Below are 22,429 nucleotides of genomic sequence, written 5' to 3' on the forward strand. Positions count from 1 at the left end.
CATTTCTGGACCCTCTTGCCCTCCTTGATGCTGGGTTTCCTTGCCTGGAGACCTCAGGTGCGCTCTCTCAGGCTGCCCGCCTGCTTGTCTGTTTGGTTTAGAAAAACTTCTCCAGAGAAGAAACCTGGGAGGAGACAAGTTCAGAGACATAGTGGAGAAAAAAATCTTTTTTTGCAAGGAGTGTGTGTGTGTGTGTGTATGTGTGTGTGTTTCCATTTTGTCAGGCGGGTGTTTCTGGTTTGTGAAGCTTCCAGAAATCTTCCAGTACAGTTCCCAGGGTCTACAAGGCCAGTTTCAGCATCAGCAAGGAGAGAACGGTCAAGGCAGCCGTCGGTCTGGCTCTGCTGGGGCCTGAGTTAGGTTTTATCACCTTGTTACTCCCTGGGATGATGTTTGTAGTGAGCTGAGTCCACAGGAGAAGGGACACAAACAAAGAGAACAACAACAAAATAAAACAAAGTCAGAATGGCTGAGAGCAGAAAAAGAACAGGACTTAGGAATTGGAGTCCCCAAGCTTCTGCCTTCTCTTTTGACCCAAAAGGATTTTCCTTTGCCCTCTGAATGTGGAACCAGGATTTCAAGGAGCAGGGGCAGGTGCAGGAACTAAAAGAAACATGTTGTCACTTATGAGTCCAAGCTGTGAGGGTAGCAGACCCCAGGAAAATGAGCTCTCATCTCGGCAATAGTGTTGACTCTACCAAAGGAAAGAGAGGATCTACGTTTCAATAAGTGGGGAGATTGGATAAACATCTCAAGAAGGAGATGCTCTCAGCGTCACAAAAATCTGCTTCTTGAGAGGAGAGAAAAGAGAGAACAGGTTCTCCCTGGCTTTGTTCAAATCCCTCTTCCTCCAGGAAGCCTTCTTGTATATCTCTCCCTGGATCTCTCTGTCCTGTAGAATCTGGCACTGCCTTTTCTTCTCATCTAAGTTATCATCTTAGGTCTATAAGTCATATCTGTAATTCTATACTGGGGATTCCTTAAAGAAGAGACTTTCTTTTTCCATGTCTGTATCTCTTAAACATCATAGGAACCATCACATAGTAGGTGCTCAATAAATTTGTCTTAAAGAGTAAGAAAGCACATGGGAGAGTCTTTGGTCAGAGCCCACCCAGATCCAGGTGGGCCAGAAGCTCAGCTAGGACCAGCCCTGCAATGGGATTTGGGGGCTCAATGACTCACCTGGGAAACAGTCCCCTCTGGCCCAGTCTCCTGCACCCCTTCCCCCTGCCCCACCACTCTGCCTGTCACTCACCTCTGTGAAGCACATGCTTAACTCTTTGGAGTTATTGGCCTTCAGGCCCTGCTCCTGTGGGAGAGAAGGCACGAGTAAGGATGGGTCTCTGGAGCTGGGTCTTTGGCCAGGCTTTGTCCACAAACTCAGATGAGACTCAACATTCTTTGGCTCTGACATTCACCTCTAGCATCTCTAAGTACAAGGTACAAAGTGAACAGCACTGACTCAGTTCTCGTGCAGCCCAACGGGCCCCTATCCTTTTCTGACACCCTCAGCAATTAGATTCTATCTTCTGGGCAGGTGGAGTGCATAACTCAAGACTCTACTCTCCATCATATGGCATTCTGTAGTAATAAGATATTCACATGTCCATCTATCTTACTCAGAGCTCCTCAAAAAGCAGGAATCATACTTTCTTTTCCTTGCACTAAGCAGTGTCCAGCTCACAATAGCAACTCAGTAAATGTTTTACTAGATACATGTATGCATACATAAAACAATGCCACAGATCAGAAAAGGCATCAGAGGGCCAGCTCCAGTTAAGCTGTCATGGCTACTGGAGGGACATATAGAGAAAGCTTGTGAGCCCTTACCTGGGTTCAGTGGGAAAGAGAGCTGTGGTTGATTAGTGATGTCTGCCACTGGTACATGTTAGGCAGATACCTGGCAGTCGTGGCAGGTGTTGGCCATTCTTACCCTAAACAGATATACAGCACCTGGGAGGTCTGTAGACAAGATGAGGAATGAGAAAGGAAGGCTGGCTTGGTGCAACTGTTCTCTACCCCTGGAATAATCACTTGGATGGAGGGAGCAGAGAGTGTGCATGAAAAACAGTCTTGTTATCACCATAATAATAATGATCCATGGGAATTAGCTGGGAATGCAGTGTTTCTATCCTGGCTTCAAATGGTTTAGTTCCCAAGGCACTTACAATGAAGGTCTAGACAACAGAAGCAACTGGAAAACCCAAGAAATCATGCCCACATCATTGTGTTAGAGTAGAAGTATCAATAATCTCTCGGACATTATAGGCAATCTGCAAACCATGGCATCTGGTCAGCTAAACAAAACCTCATTTGTCACACAGAGACCCCATCCAAGAGCATAGTCACCACTTGGGGTGGAGATAAGGCTTCTGTGATGATTAGTGCAGTGGGAATGGAACCATGAAGATCCTATTCAAGACCATAGCACAGGTTTCTCCACAAGCCAAGATATGACCCAACCCACCCACCAATATGCTTCCCTCTACAAAAGGGCATGTGCTATAAGGCCTTAAGACCCTAAGGACTGGATTCTACTTCCCAGGAGCAAGCACACCTCTGGCCAGAGTTCTGGGAAACCACTGCCATGAGCATCTCAGAGGTTGTACTATCATCATCATCTTCAATCTGACTGCCCTACCTTCTCCCCTTCACCAGCCATCGCTCAATCTCATCTCTCTGTCCTCCTCACAGCTCCTGCAAGATAAGTGCTGTCATGGCCTGCAGGAGTCCATAGCACACAGTCCAGCCCTATTTATCCCCAGCATCATTTCTTGCTATAATTGTTTCAGATAGTGCAGGTTTGTCACTGTTCTCCTTTTGGGGCCTATATCTTATTTCTGTATGCCTATCTTACCACCAGACCAAAAGAGAACTCACTGCCATTGAGTTGACTCTGACTCATAGCAATCCCCACTGGGTTTCCAAGGCTGTAAATCTTTATGGAAGTAGATTGCCTCATCTTTCTTCTGTGGAGCAGCTGGTAGGTTTGAACCACCAACCTTTTGGTTAACAGACAAATGCCTTAACCACTACACCACCAGAGCTCCTTCTATTTCACCATAGTGCGCACTAAATATAGAGGCTTATCTACAATTGGAGTCCCTGGGTGGTGTAAAAGTTTAAAGCACTCAGCTGCTGACTGAAAGGTTGGAGGTTCAAGTCCACCCAGAGGTACCTCAGAAGCAAGGCCTGGCAATCTACTTCCAAAAAGTCAGCTGTTGAAAACTCTATGAAGGTTCTTGACACATGTGGGGGTCACCATGAGTTGGAGTTGACTCAATGGCAACAACAGCAACAAGACAAACAGCCTGGGTGAGATCCCAGGTTTGCACCCTCACTTCAACCAAAGCAGCTCCATTTTTGTTTTATATACTGGACTTATGCACAAAATTATTTTTAGAAAAGATTATACTGCTTTAAAAAAAATAATAATGTTTGAGAAAACAACTAACCTAGATGACCTCTAAGGTCCTGTCTGCAATGACATTCTGTGACTATCAAGTCACTTTATCTATTTGAGCCTCAGTTTTCTTATCTGTTAAATTTGGATGGACAATCTTACCTCACAGACCTACTGTAAAAACTAAATGAGATGCTGCATTGGGCATAGCAAAGCTCTGTACAAATGTAAGGGCTTATTAATTCCACATGGCATGAAGCAGAGCCACACTAAGTTTGCATCCTATGGCAAGGCCTACCAGAAAACCTATGCAGGGGCAGGGAAGGAGGCTGCAAGTTGAAGTCCAGGTAATCTGATGGCCTGGGGTCCAGAGTATGGCTTAGACCCAGTCTCCTGTGCCCTACCCTGGTTCCTATAGCCAACTATGCAGCCGATGACAGCTGGGGAATCTAAGCACAAGAAATCTCTGCCCCAGGCAGATCCCTCCATCTGACTTTCAGAAAACAGAGCAGACAACGAAGCTGCAGTCAGTCTCCTCTCCTGATGGCAAGCCTGAGGCCTGTAGCCCAGTCCTGAGCACACAAAAGTTGGGGTGATTGCCCATTTGTTGACCTTGTCTTAAAGTAGAAATGCAGAGAAAAATAGGTCATTCGCATTCACTTCTTCATTCCCTAGTCACTGCCTCCTCCCTCCTTCACCCTTAACTCAGGGACTGCCAACTGCCCCATCACCACACACACACACACACACACACACACATCTTCCCTAAGGAGTTTCAAAGATGAATAAGCCACAGCCCTGCCCTTGGGGGGCTCACACATCCACACAATTACCTCCACACCAGTCAGATGAATGGAAGGAGGAAAGGAGAGGCACCTTCTTTTCCTAAAACCCCCCAGACTTCAGGCTGTCCTTGAAGGCTGTGCTCCCCTTTAAAGCTGCCTTTGACATTTATCTCACCCTGATTTCCTTGGACTCCAATGGGAAGGGTCAAGAGGAACATAGAATATGGCTTACTCCAGCCCCTCTCCCTGCCCACTCTGAGCCGCTCTATACCTGAAGTAAACCCAGAGTCTGTGGATTTACACAATCCCAAATGTAACAGGCCTAGGATGTTAGCATAGCAGGAAACAGAGCTTCTAAATAGCAAAGCTCCCTGACTTCAAGTGGGGGCAGAGTGGGACTCTATGGGAAAAGATAACTGCTTGAACTGGGCTGTGGGCCACCATCAGAAGCATTAATGAACTAGCTTATGCAGGTGGCACTGGGAGACATCAGCTGGGAAATGGAAGAAATGGAAGGAGGACTGTAGCAAGGAAAGTTCCATCATTTTATAAATGTCTCCAGAGAAGTCCCTGTTGGAGTTGGAAGGAAACTGTCTTCCTCCTCTTCCCTGGCCACCTCTGACCCTACCCACATCCAAAGCCCAGACTGGCAATTCCCAACACCTTGCTAGTCTAGCCTGGGTAGTAGAGATTAAGTCTGGTGTTGTATCTATGGGAAAACTGTGAGCAAGAACTGTGGACTCTCTCCTGCATCCCTACTTCTGTTCCTGGCCCCACACTCAAACCCCAAGGCCCCAGGGACTCCTCCGTCATCTATACCCCAACAGTCAGTCACCAGGCCCATGGCTTCTGCATACACTCACCCTCATAAGTCCCACCTCTTCCTCCCCTCCCTTACCAGCTTTGTTACCACCCTAGCTCATTTCTTACTTCTGACCATGGCAAAGATCTCCTAACAGTTCTCCCTGTCTCTGTAGCCTCTATCCTTTGCCCACCAACCTCCACCTGGTGTCAGATGAATCCTTCTAACCCACAGTTCTGGTCAAAAGCCTTCTGTGATGTCTCAACATTAACTATGTCAGCCTAGTCATCAGATTTCATTTCAACCCCTGTCCTTCCCAAACACATACTTCATATTACTCTCCATACATATTTGCTGTTCCTATACATACAACATGACACTTTTTTGGTCTTCCTGGCATGCCAATCAGGAGCCTGACAGGAAATCTTTTAGGCTTTGCTGGTCATACAGTCTACATCACAACTACTCAACTCTGCCTAAAGTATATAGGGAATATGTAAACAATAAGATGTGGTTGTGTCCCTATAAAATTTTATTTATAAAAACAGGCAGCAGGCCAGGTTTGGCCAGCAGCCCACAATGTGCAGACCCCGACTCAACATACTCTCCACTTTCCTGACTCCCTGTCTTTGCTCCTGCTTGTTCCTCTGCCTGGGACACTCCCACTCACTCCAACCCTAATTCCAAATCTTTACATAGTCACACATATACCTAGTCAATAGCCCCTCGGCCAGACCAGCAAGGCTCTGGAAAGTGCCAGCATGGGCTTTAGGGGTTGTATGGGTTCAGAGGTGAGCATGGAAGAGGAAGAAGACAGTAATTTCCTTCCAACTCCTTGGGAACAGAGGCCTCTCTGATAGACACTTCTAAAAGGATGATCTTTGCCTATTTTCTCATGCCTAGCAGCAGATTTTACCTTGTCCAAGGGTCCTTTGTTTCCATTAGTTCAAAGCAGTCCCTCCCTCCTCTGGATCCCCTTGACATTTTAAAGGTCTTCTTGGTGTGCCAATCATTTTCTCCCTCATAATTATTTGAGAGTGAATCCTGCCCATGCTACTAATATGAAGACCAGGGTACTCAGCTACTAAGCTTGTTAGCCTCAGTGACTGGAATACAGTTTGTTGTTGTTGTTGTTATTTGCCGTCGAGTCGGCCCCGACTCATAGCGACCCCTCCTTGGGTTTCCGAGGCAGTATCACTACGGAAGTAGGATTGCCCAACCTTCCTTCCGAGGAGTGGCTGGTGGATTTGAACCGCCAGCCTTCTGGTTAGCAGTCAAGTGCCTTAGCCACTATGCTACCAGAGGTCCCTGGAATACAGTAGCAATGCAATAATAATTTATGTTGGATAAGTGAATGAATGCAAGGATGAGTTAATAAATGAATGAGAGAGCAAGAGGAAGGAAGGAAAGAAGGAATGCATTCCAAGTTACAAAAACTGTCTCTCACAGCTTTTAAACAAGTCATAATTGTAATTCAGAAATGTATGCCCACTAGACATCCCAAAATACTAACTGGTCTCTCAGTTCCCATGCTCTGATGTCCATGAGCTTGTATACAGGGTAAGAGGCTCATCAAGAAACCAGACAGGATGAGGCAGGAGAAAGAGGTGGCTGCTCAATCTGTTGCAGGCCTGTGATGAGGAGACCTTGAGGAAACCCCTCCAAACTCATCTTTAACACCCCCAAGATGTGACTGGCAGTCTCAAGGGTGAGAGCAGAAATAATCTGTGGAGACAAGGAAAGCAAAGTAGGATATGTGTTATGAGGGCTTCCCAGCACCACTGAGTGAGCACCACAGGAAAGCTGGGATTCAGTTGATATGATAAGACCATGAATATTAGCATTCTGAGCCCAAGGGAAATGTCAATGCAAACAGACTGTGCCCAGGGAAAGCACTAAACCCCTGCCAGTCTTCCTACCCACACCCACTGTATGCCCTGGACCAGGCCCTGCCATACTACCAAAAAGCCTTCTAATCAATTTATCCACGTCCTTGATAGAAAGACTCCTTCATCATGCACACAGAAGGTACCCATTATATGTCTTGGGATAGAGAAAAGCTGAATAAAGAGTTGCCTGCAAGCAATAACACAGACCCTGTCCTAGAATGGAGAACCAATAACACAGACCCTGTCCTAGAATGGAGAACAGTAAGTTCCAATAAATCAAATGAATTAGGACAAGGGATTTTTCACTCAACTTTTATAGAGCACCTACCAAGTGTTATGGATCACAATGCTCCAGTCTGCAAGCAATCACAAGCATGGACCAAACAGTATTTCATTCCATTGTGTGTGATATCACCATGAGTTAGGGGCCAACTTGATGGGAGCTAACTGCAATAACACCACCAAGTTCCAGGCACTGTGCACTTAGCTGTAGAAGGCCACAAAGAAGAGTGAGATATGGATCGTGTCCTTGAGGGACACTCACCTAGTGTTGGAGAGCATAGCACAGGAGGCAAATACTCAAATGGGGCAAAGTGGGAGCCCAAATATAGGAGGCAACTTTGCCTAGGAGAATCAGGGAAGATCATGCCAAAAGTATGATGACATCTGAGTAGGACCCACCAGGCAGAGGGATAGAAGGGGTGAGGGGAGGAAGGGAGAAGATGAAGGGGCATTTCAGTGAAAGGCACCAACAAATGGAATGGCCCAGCATCCTGCTGACCCCATTCCTAAGGCCTTTCAACAGGACCATCTTGCAGCTTCAGAAACAAAGGGCTTTGCATAAGTGTCCAAAACTGACCTGCCTCCTAAAGAGTCTCCCACTCCAGAGACCAGTGGGAAGGAGAGGATTATAAGGAAACATATGCAGAATATATATGGGCAGGGCCAGAAGGCCCCGGAAGAAATCATTTTGTCGATCCTGCTAGACTCTCTTCAAGGAGAGCCCTAGGCAAGCAGGGCCACTACAGGAGGAAGCCAAAGCCAGGAGTAGAAGCAGAACTAGAAACAACAACAAAGATACCAGCATAGCCTACCAAGCAGGCCCAGACACAGAGCAACTCATGGCCTCCTCAGCTCCTAGCTCCTCTACGGTACCCCACAGATGCCCACATCTGTGCTCAGCAGCCTCACAGTGGGAATGCCCTGCCCCGCCGTAGGAATGTCCTTGGGGGAGAAGACTGAAGGAGAAAACAGCACAACAGAGCCAGAAGAGAATGTCCTGGGCCTGAACTCAGGAAGCCCGAGTTCCTGACCCTGCTCAACCACTGACCAGCCATATGTCTGTGGACAAGTTACTGCCCTTGCTGGGCCTCAGGTTTCCAGGGTTTGGGAAGGAGATCTCTAGACACCAGAAACCATACAGAAATTGTACAGACCACAAGTTCCATGCTAGCAGCATCTCATGGTCAGGGAAAGGGGTCCTAAAACTTTCCCAAGGGTCTAGACAGTATGGATGGAAGCAAGGAGGAAAGATAGAAATAAGTAAAATGATCTTGCCTCTCTCTTCAGGGGACACCCAGGATACACAGCCTCCCCCACCCTCTCTCCCATCTAGGTCTCAGTTTCCAGTCTCTGCCCTCACTTGGGACTCCCTTTTGTAACCATGGGTTTCCATGGGTTCCCATAGTTCCCAAGGGCCTCACAACACCATCACAAACTCATTAATTCAATCAGAGACACACCAAGCTAGCAAAGCTGAGGAACAGGACAATCTACACCCACCAGCTTCCAGCTGAGCTGAGGTCAGTGACTAGGGCTCATTCACTCTACATTCCTGGCACTAACCAGGTGTTCATTAAAAAGACAGCAATGAAAGCACAATCAAGAATCTTACCCTTCCATCTCTATGGGAAAGGAACCTGGGGAAAAATGGTGGGTGGGGCCATCCCTTGAGGATCTCTCTTCTGTTCCTCCTGGGATGGCTGTCCCTGGTTGTCCTGCCCACAGAATGACTTACTTAATAGGCCTAGAGTGGCCAAACCTGTGGAAGCCACCTACCAGGCAACCTCCTCAGCCCCTGAGGGTTAAAAAACCTAACATTTGTGTCACGGTTTTCAGTTTACAAAGCACTTTCATATACCTTTTCTCACATACAGATCGTCCATTATTTGCACTGGAATCAAACTAAAATTAAGGCAAGTCCCCAGACAATAAGTTTGCAGAAAATCAGTCGGGGCTAAAAGAAACAGAGTGATAGTTTACCAAACTGCTAAGAGAAAAAAGAAACAAGATAAGTCTGCAGAGTCATCAGGCCATCAGGTTGGTGAGGAGGCAGGCACTAAGACATGGCTGTGAATTTTTCTGTGATAAATCACAGTGAGAGCCTTGGGAAAGATCCGGTAGCTGCTGAGTCAGCATCTCCCCAGGTAGGCCAGCCCAAGGGGCAGGGGTGAAGAGGTGACATGAAGGAAGCTGCTGGGGCCCAGAGGGACACGTGGACCACCCTGAGTACTGACATGGTCACCAGACAGGTAGCACAGCCCTGACCAGCTGAGCTGCCCACCACTGTAGCATGAAATTGAGCTGGTGATTGTCTGTGGAATAGGACCCCAAGCCCCATGCTGGCAGCTACTCAAGCATGTCCAGTATAATTAGAAGCTGCCCAAGGGTGACACTGGGATCTCATCCCAAATCAGGAGGGGCCGGCCTAATTGAGGGTAGCAGGGCATGGAAAGGCTGCAAGCTTAGCCCTACATGAAAACACTTGGAGGTCAGCTGTTATAGAGCAGGGGAGCTCACAAGGGAGGGGAAGTGGAGGTGGAAGGGGGCTTCCCTGACCAGGCCTGGCACCAGCACCAGCACCAGCAATGGGTGCTCAGTAGAGATATGAATGTTTCCACAAGACCTGGTCCCTGCTGAAGCCCTCTTCCTGGCATTGTGAATGCCTACTGCTGATCCCAACTAACTTGTCAGTCCATTCAGACTAGTGCCTTCTTTGTCTCACAGATGTCCAGGAGTTCCCTTCCCTGCACCTACGCATGGGTTGTGCCCCTACTGACTGTCTTTCAAACCACACCAATTTTTCTTAGGAAATTCAAGTACCAACTTCTGTCTAAACCATTTCCCCACCACCCAACACCCAACTGTTTCCTGCCTCCTCTAATCTCCCTGATATTCTATATTAGATGCTCTTTTAAATTCCCTGTAATAGGGGGCATGAGTGTGTATATGTGTGTGTGTACACATGTGAATGTGTGTGTGTGTGTGTGGTCTGCCTAGAACCAGTCTCTTAAACAGAGAACCTGTTTTAGCAAATGGTATGATATAAGGCAGGGATGCTCAACAGAGAGAGAAGCTGAGTGGGGTGGCTTATGATGTGCCTCTACAATGCCATGTGTTCCCCCCATCATAGTTGGGGTTGCTGGTTTAATTGTTAACCCTCCACAAGACCACAAGGACAATAAAACCCAAGACTTCTTATATCTCATTCACCAAAGTATCCCTTGCATCTACAATAATACCTGGCATAGATAATGCATGTAATACATGTTAGATGTATGGGTGAATGGATGAATAGATGGATGGACAAACAAATGAACGCCATGGGCTCTGGAGCCATATGTAGTTTTCAAATCTGAATTCACCACTAACTAGCTGTGTGATCTTGAGTATGTCACCTAACCTCTCTGGGTCAGTTTCCTGTGTGTAAAACAGACACTAACACCTCATTGCTGTGAGGACTAAATAAGATAGTTAGTAAGTCTACTAGCACACTACTTGGTGATTAACAGATGGTTAATAAATGGTAGCTATTATATTTCTCTTGTGTCCTCCTGGAATCTAGTGGAATATAGTGTATGCAGGCATTTAATAATTGTAAATGGGTTATGGAACACATAAAGATCAATATCTTAGGCATTAGTGAGCTGAAATGGACTGGTATTAGCCATCTTGAACCAGACGATCGTATGGTCTCTATGGTGAGAATGACATGTTGAAGAAGAATATAGCATCCATATGTCTATAAGGACAACCAGTTAATACTGCTATTACTCAAATTTACTCAATAACTACTAAAGCCAAAGATTAAGAAATTGAAGATTTTTACCAACTTCTGCAGTCTAAAATTGACTAAATATGCAATCAAGATGTATTATAACTACTAATGACTGGAATGCAAAAGTTGGAAACAAAGAAGCATTAAAAAAAAAAAAAAAAACTCACTGCCATCGAGTCAGATCCAAATCATAGCAACCCCTCCTTGGGTTTCCAAGGCAGTATCACTAGCCAACCTTCCTCCCGAGGAGAAGCTGGTGGGTTTGAACCACCAGACTTCTGGTTAGTAGTCAAATGCCTTAGGCACTATGCTAAAGAAGCATCAGTAGTCCAAAAACATGGCCTTAGTGAAAGAAATGACACCAAAGATCACATGACAGAATTTTGAAAGATCAATGACTTATTCATTGCAACTACCTTTTCTCAGCAACATAAATGGAGACTATACATGTAGATCTCACCAGATGGAATATAGAGGAATCAAATCAACTATATGTGTGGAAAGAGATGATATAGAAGTTCAATATCATCAGTCAGAACAAGGCCAGGGACTGACTGTGGAATAGACCATTAATTGCTCCTATGCAAGTTCAAGCTAAAGCTGAAGAAAATTAAAACAAGCCCATGAGAGCCAAAATATGACCTTGATTATATCCCACCCAAATTTAAAGACCATCTGAAGAAGAGATTACATGTATTGAACACCAATGACTGAAGACTAGACGAGATGTGGGATGACATCAAGAACATCATACATGAAGAAAGCAAATGGTCATTAAAAAGACAAGAAAAAAAGAAAAGACCAAAGTGGATGCCAGAAGAGATTCTGAAACTTGCTTTTGAATAGAAAGTAGCCAAAGCAAATGGAAGAAATGATTAATTAAAAGAGCTGAACAGAATATTTCAAAAGGTAGTTCAAGAAGACAAAGTAAAGAATTGTAACGAAATGTGTAAAGACCTGGAATTGGAAAACGAAAAGAAGACACTTGGCATTTCTTAAGCTGAAAGAACTGAAGAAAAAATTCAAGCCTTGAAGTGCAATACTGAAGGATTTTACGGACAAAATTTTGAACAATGCAGGAAGCATCAAAGGAAAATGAAAGGACCAAAAAGGATTGGTCAATTTTCAACCATTTCGGGAGGTAGCATATGATCAAGAACCAGTGGTATTGAGGGAAGAAGTTCAAGTTGCACTGAAGGAATTGGTGAAACACAAGCCTCTAGGAATTGATGGAATGCCCACTGAGATGATTCAACAAACATATGAAGCACTGTAGGTGCTCGCTTATTTATGCCATGAAATTTGGAAGACAGGTACCTGGTCAACCAACTGGAAGAAATCTATATTTGTGCCTATTCCAAAGAAAGGTGATCCAACAAGATGTGGAAATTATCAAATAATATCATTAATATCACACGCAAATAAAATCTTGCTGAAGAGAATTCAAATATAGTTGCAGCAGTACATTGACAGGGAATGGTCAGAAATTCAAGCTGGATTCAGAAGACCGTATAGGATGAGGGATATCATTGCTTATGTGAGATGGATCTTGGCTGAAAGCAAAGAATACCAGAAAGATGTTTACCTATGTTTTATTGACTATGCAAAGGTATTTGACTGTGTGGATCATAACAAATTATGGATAACATTGAGAAGAATGGGAATTCCAGAACACTTAATTGTGCTCATGAGGAACTTGTACATAAACCAAGAGCCTATCATTTGAACAGAACAAGGAGATACTGAATGGTTTAAAATCAAGAAAGGTGTGTGTCAGGGAAATATCCTTTCACCATGCTTATTCAATCTCTATGCTGAGCAAATAATCCAAGATGCTGGACTATATAAAGAAAATGTGGCATCAGGGTTGGAAGAAGGCTCATTAACACTTGCAATATACAAATGACACAACCTTGCTTGCTGAAAGTGAAGATGACTTGAACACTTACTAATGAAGATCAAGGACTACAGCCTTCAGTATTGATTGCACCTTAACATAAAGTAAACAAAAATCCTCACGTCTTGACCAAAAAGCAACATCATGATAAATGTAGAAAACACTTATGTTGTCAGGGGTTTCATTTTACTTGGATCCACAATCAATACCCATGGAAGTAGTAGTCAAAAAATCAAACAACATATTACACAGGGAAAATCTGCTGCAAAAGACCTCTTTAAATTATTAAAGAGCAAAAGATGTCACTTTGAAGACCAAGGTGTGCCTGACCCAAGCCATGGTATTTTCAATCACCTCATATGCATGTGAGAGCTAGACAATAAATAAAGAAGACCAAAGAATTGATAGATTTGAATTGTGGTGTCGATGAAGATTACTGGACATACTCTGGACTGCCAGAAGAACGAATAAATCTGTCTTGGAGGAAATGCAGTCAGAATGCTCCCTAGAAGCAAGAATAGCCAGATTTCATCTCACATACTTTGATCATGTTGTCAGAAGGGACCAGTCCATGGGGAAGGATATCATGCTTGGTAAAGTAAAATAAAAACCAAAACCAAACTCACTGCCATCGAGTTGATTCCAACTCATAGTGACCTACTTTGGATTTTTGAGGCAGTAAATCTTTAAGGGTCAGCAAAAAAGGGGGAGATCCTCAACAAGATGGATTGATACAGTGGCTGCAATGATGAGCTCAAGCATAGGAAAGATTGTGATGGTGCATGACTGGCAGTGTTTCATTCTGTTGTACATAGCATCACTATGAGTCAGAGCTGACTCGATGGCATCTAACAACTATCAACATTACATTTCTCTTCTACTCCCCTGGTATCTAGCATAACACAGTGACAGACAGGCATTTAATACATTCAAGATACAGGTTTAAGTGAAAAACTGCCCCCCCCAAGCTCTCCCATACCTCCTGGGTCCCTGACCTCTAGGTCAGTAATTTTCCCCGCCTACTTCTGATATCACAGTGTTCCTCTAGGCTCTCAGTCTGTCCCTTTCTCTATTTCCTTTGCTTCATATCCAAGCCTCCTCACCTGGACAGAAGTGCAGGTGGTGATGACACTGGTCCCCAGGCTGGTGCTATCACTGAGGTCATCTGGCAAAGAAGGAATCTTCTCCATCCGAGGGGATTGGGTGGCCTGGAATGAAGGGTTCTTAGGGGACAGATTCACATCTGTGCCATTGCCAAATGCCTGGATGGCATTCCCTGGAGGGGAGAGAGCAAACCAATGCAGAGAAATCAGGGGTTACCTCCACCATGTTTCCCCCTGCTCCTACCCTGACTACTACCTACCCTGCAACAGTACAGAAACTGAGGGCAGAATGTAGCATATCCAAATTTTGCTGACAATCCCTTTCAGTTACCTACAAAGGTCTCACATCTCAAGAAGGAAATAGCAAGATATAAGTTGAAAAAGACAGAAAAACCACAATAGAAAGAAATGCACATGGTAAGGAATGTAGAAAAGAAAAGAAGGAGAAAAATAAGAAGATGGGAGAAATGGGAAGCCCAGAAGGGGTCAGCAAGTCATGCCAGGGATGTTGAAAGCTGCCATCTGAATAGCATGTAGTGCTTCAGACCACATCCTCCTTCAGGACCTTCCCTACCCCTCACTCTCTAGGCACTTGTTCTTCTGGCTCCTTTGGCTCCTCAGGTGTGTCCCACTGCAGGCCCCTATTCTCTGCTGGCATTCCAACAGCCCCAAATTCAACTCTCCCCTCCTTCATATCATACACTTTATCTGGGTGCTCTCATGCAATCCCACACTTTCAATTAGCACTAATTCACTGAGGACTAACTGGTCTGATGGCTACACAAAGCTGTCCTGAAGACTCAACCCTATAACCAAGTGCCTACAGAATTCTTGACCTCCATGTCCCACACATGCCTCAAATTCATAATTGAGTTTCATAAAATTGAACTCGGCATCTCTTCTTACCATTTCCAACGGTGCTTTCCCCTGTGTATTTGCAGTCTTGAAGATGTTATCTCTGTCTACCTAAGTCTTCCAAGTCAGAAGCCTGTGGGCTACCCACAATACCTCCCTAACCACCCACTTGCAGCCAGTGGTGCCTACCTCCTAAAGATCTATCCACTCTCTCTCTTTCCTCCATCCTACTTCCCACAGTTCTGGCTCATAGTCTTCATTGAGCTCTTCCACAAACAGCTATAGCAGCCTCAGATTGGAATCTCTGTGTTGAGTTACTAATCAGACCCATACCCCCAACTTCCACACTTCAACCAGGATGAGCTTTCTAAATACAGATCTTATCCCAACAACCCCTGCTTAAATCCCTTCAATAATCCCTACATCACCCCTACCACCTCCTACAGAATAATAAAATCCAAATTCGTTCTGGTCTGCAAGGCCCTTCATGAAGACTCTATCTGTCCGGGTAACTCTCTCACACTGATACTCTTCAGTTCTATGTTGTTGTGTTGTTATGTGCCGTTGAGTCGGACCCAACTCATAACGACCCCTCCTTGGGTTTCCAAGGCAGTATCACTACGGAAGTAGATTGCCCAACCATTCTTCCAAGGAGTGGCTGGTGGGTTTGAACCACCAGCCTTCTGGTTAGCAGTCAAGTGCCTTAGGCACTATGCTACCAGAGTTCCCCTTCAATGCTATAGCAAGGCTAAATGGTTTCCAGTCCCCTCAATCCACCGTGGTTTTCTGTGGAGTCTTGTACTCTGCCCATGGTGGACTGGGGTACCCTTCTTGCCTCTTCAGCTGATCAATGGACACTCTCTAAGAAACAGTACAGGACCTCTCTCCTCCACACTGACCTGGTCATCCCCACCCTGGGTTCCTGAGGCACCCATGCTGACCTCCACTCTATCAGTGCTTGCCCCATATTGTGTTTGCTGGCTGGCCTCCTGATGGCTTACCTCCATCAGACTGACAGAGATTGTAACTTGTATCTCCAAATCCTCAGTGCCATATAGAAAGGACAGATAGACAGATGGGTGGGAGGTAAAAATAAAGGGAAGAAGAAGGAGAAGAGGTCTTCAAATGGGTGGGATAGCAATGAGTGTCAAACTGGAAAGATCAAAGACAGACACAGTTTGACTATAGCTAACCTCTCTCTCTCTAGACTTTGATTTAGGAGCTTGATGACTTTAAAAGAATGTCATCAATTCCAAAGGGAAAGACAGTCCTTAAAGGGAGAAGTGAGAGATCCTCATGAGAGGGCTGAAGCTCTCAGGATGACAGGCCAGAAATCTTCAGCCAGAGACAGAAGACTTGACATAAGTTTAAGGCCTCTGATGGTAAACTGAGACTAGAATACTGAGAGTTCTGGTATGAATGCCTAAGAGCACAAAAACCACGCTACCTATAAGCAACACATATGGTATAGAAGTCATACATATTTGTATATATACACATATACATGTACATGTGTACACATATATAAGTGTGTATATCTGTATATACACACACACACACATATGGAGTTCTGGTGGTGTGGTGGTTAAAGCATTCAGCTGTTAACCAAAAGGTAAGTGGTTCAAACCCACCAGCCATTCCATGGGAGATAGATAAGGCAGTCAGCTTCCATAAGACTTACAGCCTTGAGTGAAATAAGTCAATCTCAGAAGGACAAATATTGTATTAGTTCATTACTGGAAAAAGCCAAGGAAAGGTTGACATATGAAAGGATACTTTCTTTACCAGGTTTCTTTTTTGGTTACCAGGAATGGGAAGGGAGGGGAGGGAACACTGCAAAAAAATAAAAATAAATAAATTCCTTGACCTATGTCACTTTAGTTTTGTGTATTTCACTGTACATAAATTATATTTCAGTAAAATGTATTTTTAAAAATCTTCAAAATCATAAAAAACAAAAAGGTTTACTCATCTGGTGAGAGCCTCTTGAGGAGACCCCTGAGACTATGACCTCTAGTTATCCTTCAAGTCTCAAACTGAACTCACTCCTATGGCTTCCAGACAGACAAGTATATAGAGTGAATATTTATATCAGGTAGATACACTCCTTAGAGCGATCAATAGTCGGAGAACAGAAGGGCAGTGTTTGCACAGGGAGATAGCTCAGGGGACAGAAATAAGTATGAAAGAAGGACACGGGGAAGAGGTAACTACAGGAAGGAAGTGGGAAGAGAGCTGTTACATTGTGGGGAAGTGTAGTCAATGTCATAAAATAAAATGTGTATGAACTGCTGTATGTAAAATGAATTTGCTTTGTAAACTTTCACCCAAATCACAGTAATTTTTTTTTTTTTTCAAAAAAAAAATTACTTACAGCCTTGTAAGGAGCTCTGGTAGCATAGTGGATAAGGCACTTGACTGCTACCCGGAAGGTCAGTGGTTCAAACCCACCAGCTGTTCCATGGATGGAAGATGGGGTGATCTACTTCCATAAAGATTTACAGCCTTGGAAACCCAATGGGGGTTGCTATGAGTCAGAAATGACTTGATGGCAGTGAGTTTGGTTTGGGTTTTGGTTTAAACCCTATGGGGCAGTTCGACTCTGTCCTATAGGATTACTATGAGTTGGAATTGACTTGATGGCAATGGGTTTTTAATGTATCTATCTATATGGTAAAGTGGAGGGTCAGCGAAAAGGGGGAAGGCCCTCAGCAAGATGGGTTGACACGGTGGCTGCAACAATGGGCTCAGGTATAGCAAAGATTGTGAGGTTAGTGCAGGACCGGGCAGTACTTTGTTCTATTGTACATAGGGTCACTATGAGTCAGAGCCAATTTGATGGCAGCTAACAACAACCACATCTATATGTATATATCACTGCTTATCCCAATGGATGAGGGTTACGACTAGACTCTCAGGGTCCCTCCTGGGGCAGGAGAGGCATGAGTCACTTCTGGGAATGGGAGAACATTCCCGGACTTACGGAGACAGGGGTTCTCAGTGAAGTCCCTGAGGAACTTCTCACACTCCTCCTCCATGTTGCCACTCCCACGACAACTGCACCAGGGGGATACTACAATGCCAGTGGGACTGGAGTCCACGTAGTTGGGTGTCATATCAAATCCTGGGCAGGGAGAAAGGGGAGGAAAAGGAGAGAAGAACAGTTAGTTTTTCCCTTTGAGCCCCTATATCCCAGGCACAACAGGGCAGAATTTGGGTACCCTCCACACTCCCTCTCACTCCAAGCACACGTATATTCCAACTCACAACCCTACCTCTGAGCATTACCATCCCAGTGACCTTAAAGGGCAACAAGGGGCAGTGGGGCCAAAGACAGAGAGGATGTTGGTTCCTCATCACCAGGAAGGCTGAGGAAATACTCACAAGCCCATTTCCAGAGCAGGGACCCTTGCTTTCTCCTTTGCTAACAAGAAGAGAGTATGTTCTAGAATCTGGGAGACTTAGGCTCACATCCTGGTTTGGTCTCAGTGCCAACATTTACTAGCTATGCAAACCAGGGCAAGCTACTCAACTTCTCTAAGCCTCAGTTTCCTCATCTGTAAAATGGAAATACCAATAAAAGCTGTTGTAAGAATTAAATAAGACAGCCCATATAAATTGCTTAACCCAGAACTCTGGAATACCATGACCATGCAGTAAATGTTACCTTTCATTATTATTTTAAAAGTCTTTTTAAGGCCTCTGGGGCTCTCCTCTCCCTATTATAAAAAGCCGGGACTCCCCTCCTCAATAAAGGCTAGTCTATCCTCTGATTTCCCATTGTAGTTCCATCTGAATCTGTAGCACGGAAGGGCAAAATCAGGCTGTATCCATCTGCTAGCCCAGAGCTGGGCCTCAGCTCTGCCCCACCAAGACATGGGCAATAAGGAGTCACTGTGACCCCAGGCACTCAGGGGAGATGCTTACCAATCATGCCAGCGTAGGAACCCAGGCATGCCTGGTAATTGTCCGCAGGGCAGCTGGTGAGTGTCTGGTAGGAGGCTCGACAATTGGTATGGAAGTCTGCCAGCCGGGACCTGATGTCAGGGAGAAGACCCAAAGGAGAAAACAAGTTGAGTCTGGCAGCTTTCCTGCCCTTCTCTACACAGCCAGAGATTGAGCATCTCTATTCTGCAGCTTCCAAGGGCAAGAGGAAGCCAGAAAGAGAGAAGGGGGGACAGGAAGAGTGGGGTAACCATGTTTTGGGGGGACAAGCAGCTTGCCTCCCCTACCAAGCCATGAGTTCTTTAAGGATAGAGACTTCCCAGAGTGCCAAGCATATTTCAAGGCTTAGGAAATACCTACTTACTGACTGGCAAAAAGAACTCAAAGGCCTAGAAACACCTCACTCAAAATGTATCTTTTAGTCAAAAGAACATGAAAAGGACCTGGAGGGTCTTGCAGAGAATGCCTAGAAACAAGGCAGAGAAGTGGGCTCCACCTCCTGCTTGATCACACTTTCGGATGACCTTGCCCAGGTCTTTCAATGCATCACTCTTCTCATCAGCAAAATGGGTCCAGTAATAACTGCCCCAGTTTACATCACAGGATCCATCTGAGGGTCAAAGGAGCTAGCCTCCAATAAAGTAAAAGAAGAATACCTTTCGTATAAGACATCTTTATGGGCATGAGGATCCTTCTGACACCTGTCACTCTTCTGCCACCTTCCCCAATCTTACTCAGGTAGAATTAACCTTTTCTTCTTGAGAGCCCATAACATATCACCTATTCCTCTACAATGATACCTAAAATGCTACCTTATAACGACTTGTTCATAGCTCTGTGCTCCCCACTAGATGATGAGCTGGCTGCTTCAAGGCAGACAGTGTTAAACCCTAGTCTATCACCCCTGCCCCAAGTACAGGGCCTAGATCGGGAGGGTTACATGGATCATAGGACATCCAAGTCGAAGATGCATGGCAATCCCTTCTTCCTCCTGTCCTAGTGCTCCTTAGAGACTGTGATGATCAACCTGGTTAGGGGCAGGATGATACCCCTCCTCACCATGTCAAATAATAATAATAATTACCCCTTATAGGTTAGTGCCCTTTGCCAAGTGTTCCTCATGTATCTCAGCATTTGTATCTCACAGTAGCTTCAAGAAGGGAGTACTAATGTCTCATCCACTGATATTCTCCCAATGATTGGCATATCATAGCAACTTAATAAATATGTGCTCAATGAGAACTCTATGGTAATCCAATGGGCTAGCGATAGATAGAGAAGGCCCAGAGCCCAGGTCATCTGACTCCCTTGCCTGTGCTCTTTCTACACCATAAAGATGCATCAAGAGCACAAAAAAACAAGTTCCCTGTAGGCAACACCCATGGTGGAAAAGCCCAAAATTAACCACAAAGTCACCTTCCCCTAGTTCTTCACTGGAACTTTGTTTCATTTGAGAAAACAACAGGTGGCTAGTAAAATGTGGCAGAAGTAGTGTCAGACCTCATCTAACTTCAGGAGGAATGAGAATCACTGTCAGAATCAGCCCAAAGCTGATTCCTATGAGGTGGAGGTTAGACATTTCCCCACTTTTTAACCTTTACCAATTCTGACACCAGCTATCCTCCCCAAATCACTCTCTGCTTCTTTGCTGGGTTTGAACACTCATTGCAATAGCCTCACAGAACTCACAGACCATACTCAGCTAAATGATTTATTAGGGAAGTAACATGGGATCAGGATTAACATGGAAGTAACAGAAACAGGATCAATGTCAGGAAACACACAAACAAGGTCTGAAAGGTTCCCCCAAAGTGAAGAGCACATCCCTCCCTTCTTTAGTGTAGGATACAGCTTACTCATGTGCACGTGCTTGCTCTCTCTGTCTCTCTCTCTCATTCTCTCTCTCTCTCTGCCAGGCATGCTCCCTCAAGACAGACCTCTCAGCCCTTAAGACAGGCCTCTTCTTGGCACCTGCCCTGCTTCAGAAAGTGTTACAGCTCTTTTGGTTCCCCTGAAAAGTGCCCAGAGGCTCTGGCAGCAAGCCCCCAGCTGGAAGGCCCTAAGCTCTCTTGCTCCATGGGTGGGCAAGCCCATTCACCTCTTCTGACAAGTTCTTGGAGGCACTCCACTCTGCCAGAAGGACTCCTGCCTGAAGATACTCAGCCCTTGTGCTTTGTGGGTTGGCAAGCCCACTGTAGCCGATTTGCTCCATGAGCCAGAAAACCTGCAATGCCATCTTGCACTGGTTTCCTGGTTCTGCTGCTGCTGTTTCTCTGCCACTGGACTCTACCATGCTTGCTCCTGCCTCTCACCATCTCATGCTGTTTTCAGTGTTACAGCTCTCTCTGTCTTCTGGGTCTAGGAGGTTCTCAGGGCAGGGACCCTGGGTCCAAAGGACAAACTATGCTCCAGGCTTTTCTTGATGGTAGTGAGGTTCCCCCTCATATGTCTGTGGAATGTCTGCTTATATAGGCAAGTTGCTCAGTCCTACTAGGCGGATTTTATGCATCCCATTTTCATAGCAGACTGACCAATCCCCTCACTGGACTAAACTGACCGATCCCCTCACAAGTGTCTCCAACTATTTGCATGATAGCTGGCATTTTCTGTCAGCAGGAACTGGCTTATTCCTTGGGTAAAAGTAGCAAGTTTCTCCAAAGAACTAGAGCAACTGTAACAAGGGCAATTGTAACAACTCCTCAGGACCCAGGGGGATAAATCTCCCAAATTGTTTTCTTTTGCTCCCATTTTCACAGAACTATGGCTAAAGGCCACATAAAGGAACTCACTTCACCAGAAAGACATACCCAGAAACTGAGAAAGATTCGGAAAGCTAGAGGAGGAAGAACAAAAGCTTTCCATGGGAAGGAACTTGGTGCCTACTGCGAGAAGAATGCCCACAAAGCAAGCATAAGGAGATCAGGAGGGAAGACTCTAGAGTGTATCCCACCAGATCCTGACCTTGCCCACCCATGACCAGAAAAATTCTGGTTTGCTAGGGGCCCATGGCCCTAGGGAATGGAGATCTGGGACAGGGAGGAAACCTTCTGGAGGTATTTACCCCCAAGGAGGCCTCATTTCTTTCAGGTCCCTTCAGCACATGAAAGTCGAGAAGTTCAGGAGATGTAAGACCACAAGCACCTTATTGAGAGTTAGGAGACAGGCATTCTCAATCCAGGTCTGCCCCTACTTTGCTGAGTGACCTTAGGAGTCACTTACTATTGTAAGATTTAATCTTATTTATTAAATTAATAAAAAAAAAAGTACTCTTTGTTTATAGCCTAAAAGGTGCTTTCACATCCATCTTTTACAACTTAATCCTTACAAAGCCTCTGTGAGAGCTAATGAGCTAGTATTATTATCCCATTTTACAGATGAGGAAGCTAAGACATAGAAAGCTAAAGACACCCAAGATCAAAGAGCTACTTAGCAGTGGAGCCAGGAATCAAACTCAGAACCTTCAACAACAAGGGAGATGCCTTTCTGCCAGGTCCCACTGCTCCAGGCAAGAGGTACATTTGTTGTTAGATGCCTTCGAGTCATCTCCAAATCATAATGACCCTATGTACCACAGAATGAAACACTGCCCGGTCCTGCACCATCTTCACAATCGTTGCCATCATTGCAGCTACTGTGTCAATCCAGCTCATTGAGGGTCTTCCCTCTACCTTACTCTCTACTTTACCAAGCTGG

General features: G+C 45.1%; 1 protein-coding gene across 1 annotated transcript in view; it reads right to left on the reverse strand.

Moving 5' to 3' along the window:
• Positions 1–280: 280 nt before the first annotated feature.
• The window catches only part of GFRA2 (GDNF family receptor alpha 2), a 150,406-nt gene continuing 128,257 nt past the window's right edge, over positions 281–22,429 (reverse strand). The window contains exons 5-9 of the mRNA XM_007950792.2: positions 18,719–18,828; positions 17,775–17,915; positions 13,937–14,109; positions 1,256–1,309; positions 281–403 (exon numbers count right to left, since the gene is read on the reverse strand). Of these exons, the coding sequence (XP_007948983.1) occupies positions 281–403; positions 1,256–1,309; positions 13,937–14,109; positions 17,775–17,915; positions 18,719–18,828 (601 nt within the window). The remainder of the gene's footprint in view (positions 404–1,255; positions 1,310–13,936; positions 14,110–17,774; positions 17,916–18,718; positions 18,829–22,429) is intronic.

This window comes from Orycteropus afer, unplaced genomic scaffold, assembly GCF_000298275.1.
Source record: "Orycteropus afer afer isolate SDZICR_OR568_19922 unplaced genomic scaffold, OryAfe1.0 scaffold00289, whole genome shotgun sequence".
NCBI classification, from domain to species: domain Eukaryota; kingdom Metazoa; phylum Chordata; class Mammalia; order Tubulidentata; family Orycteropodidae; genus Orycteropus; species Orycteropus afer.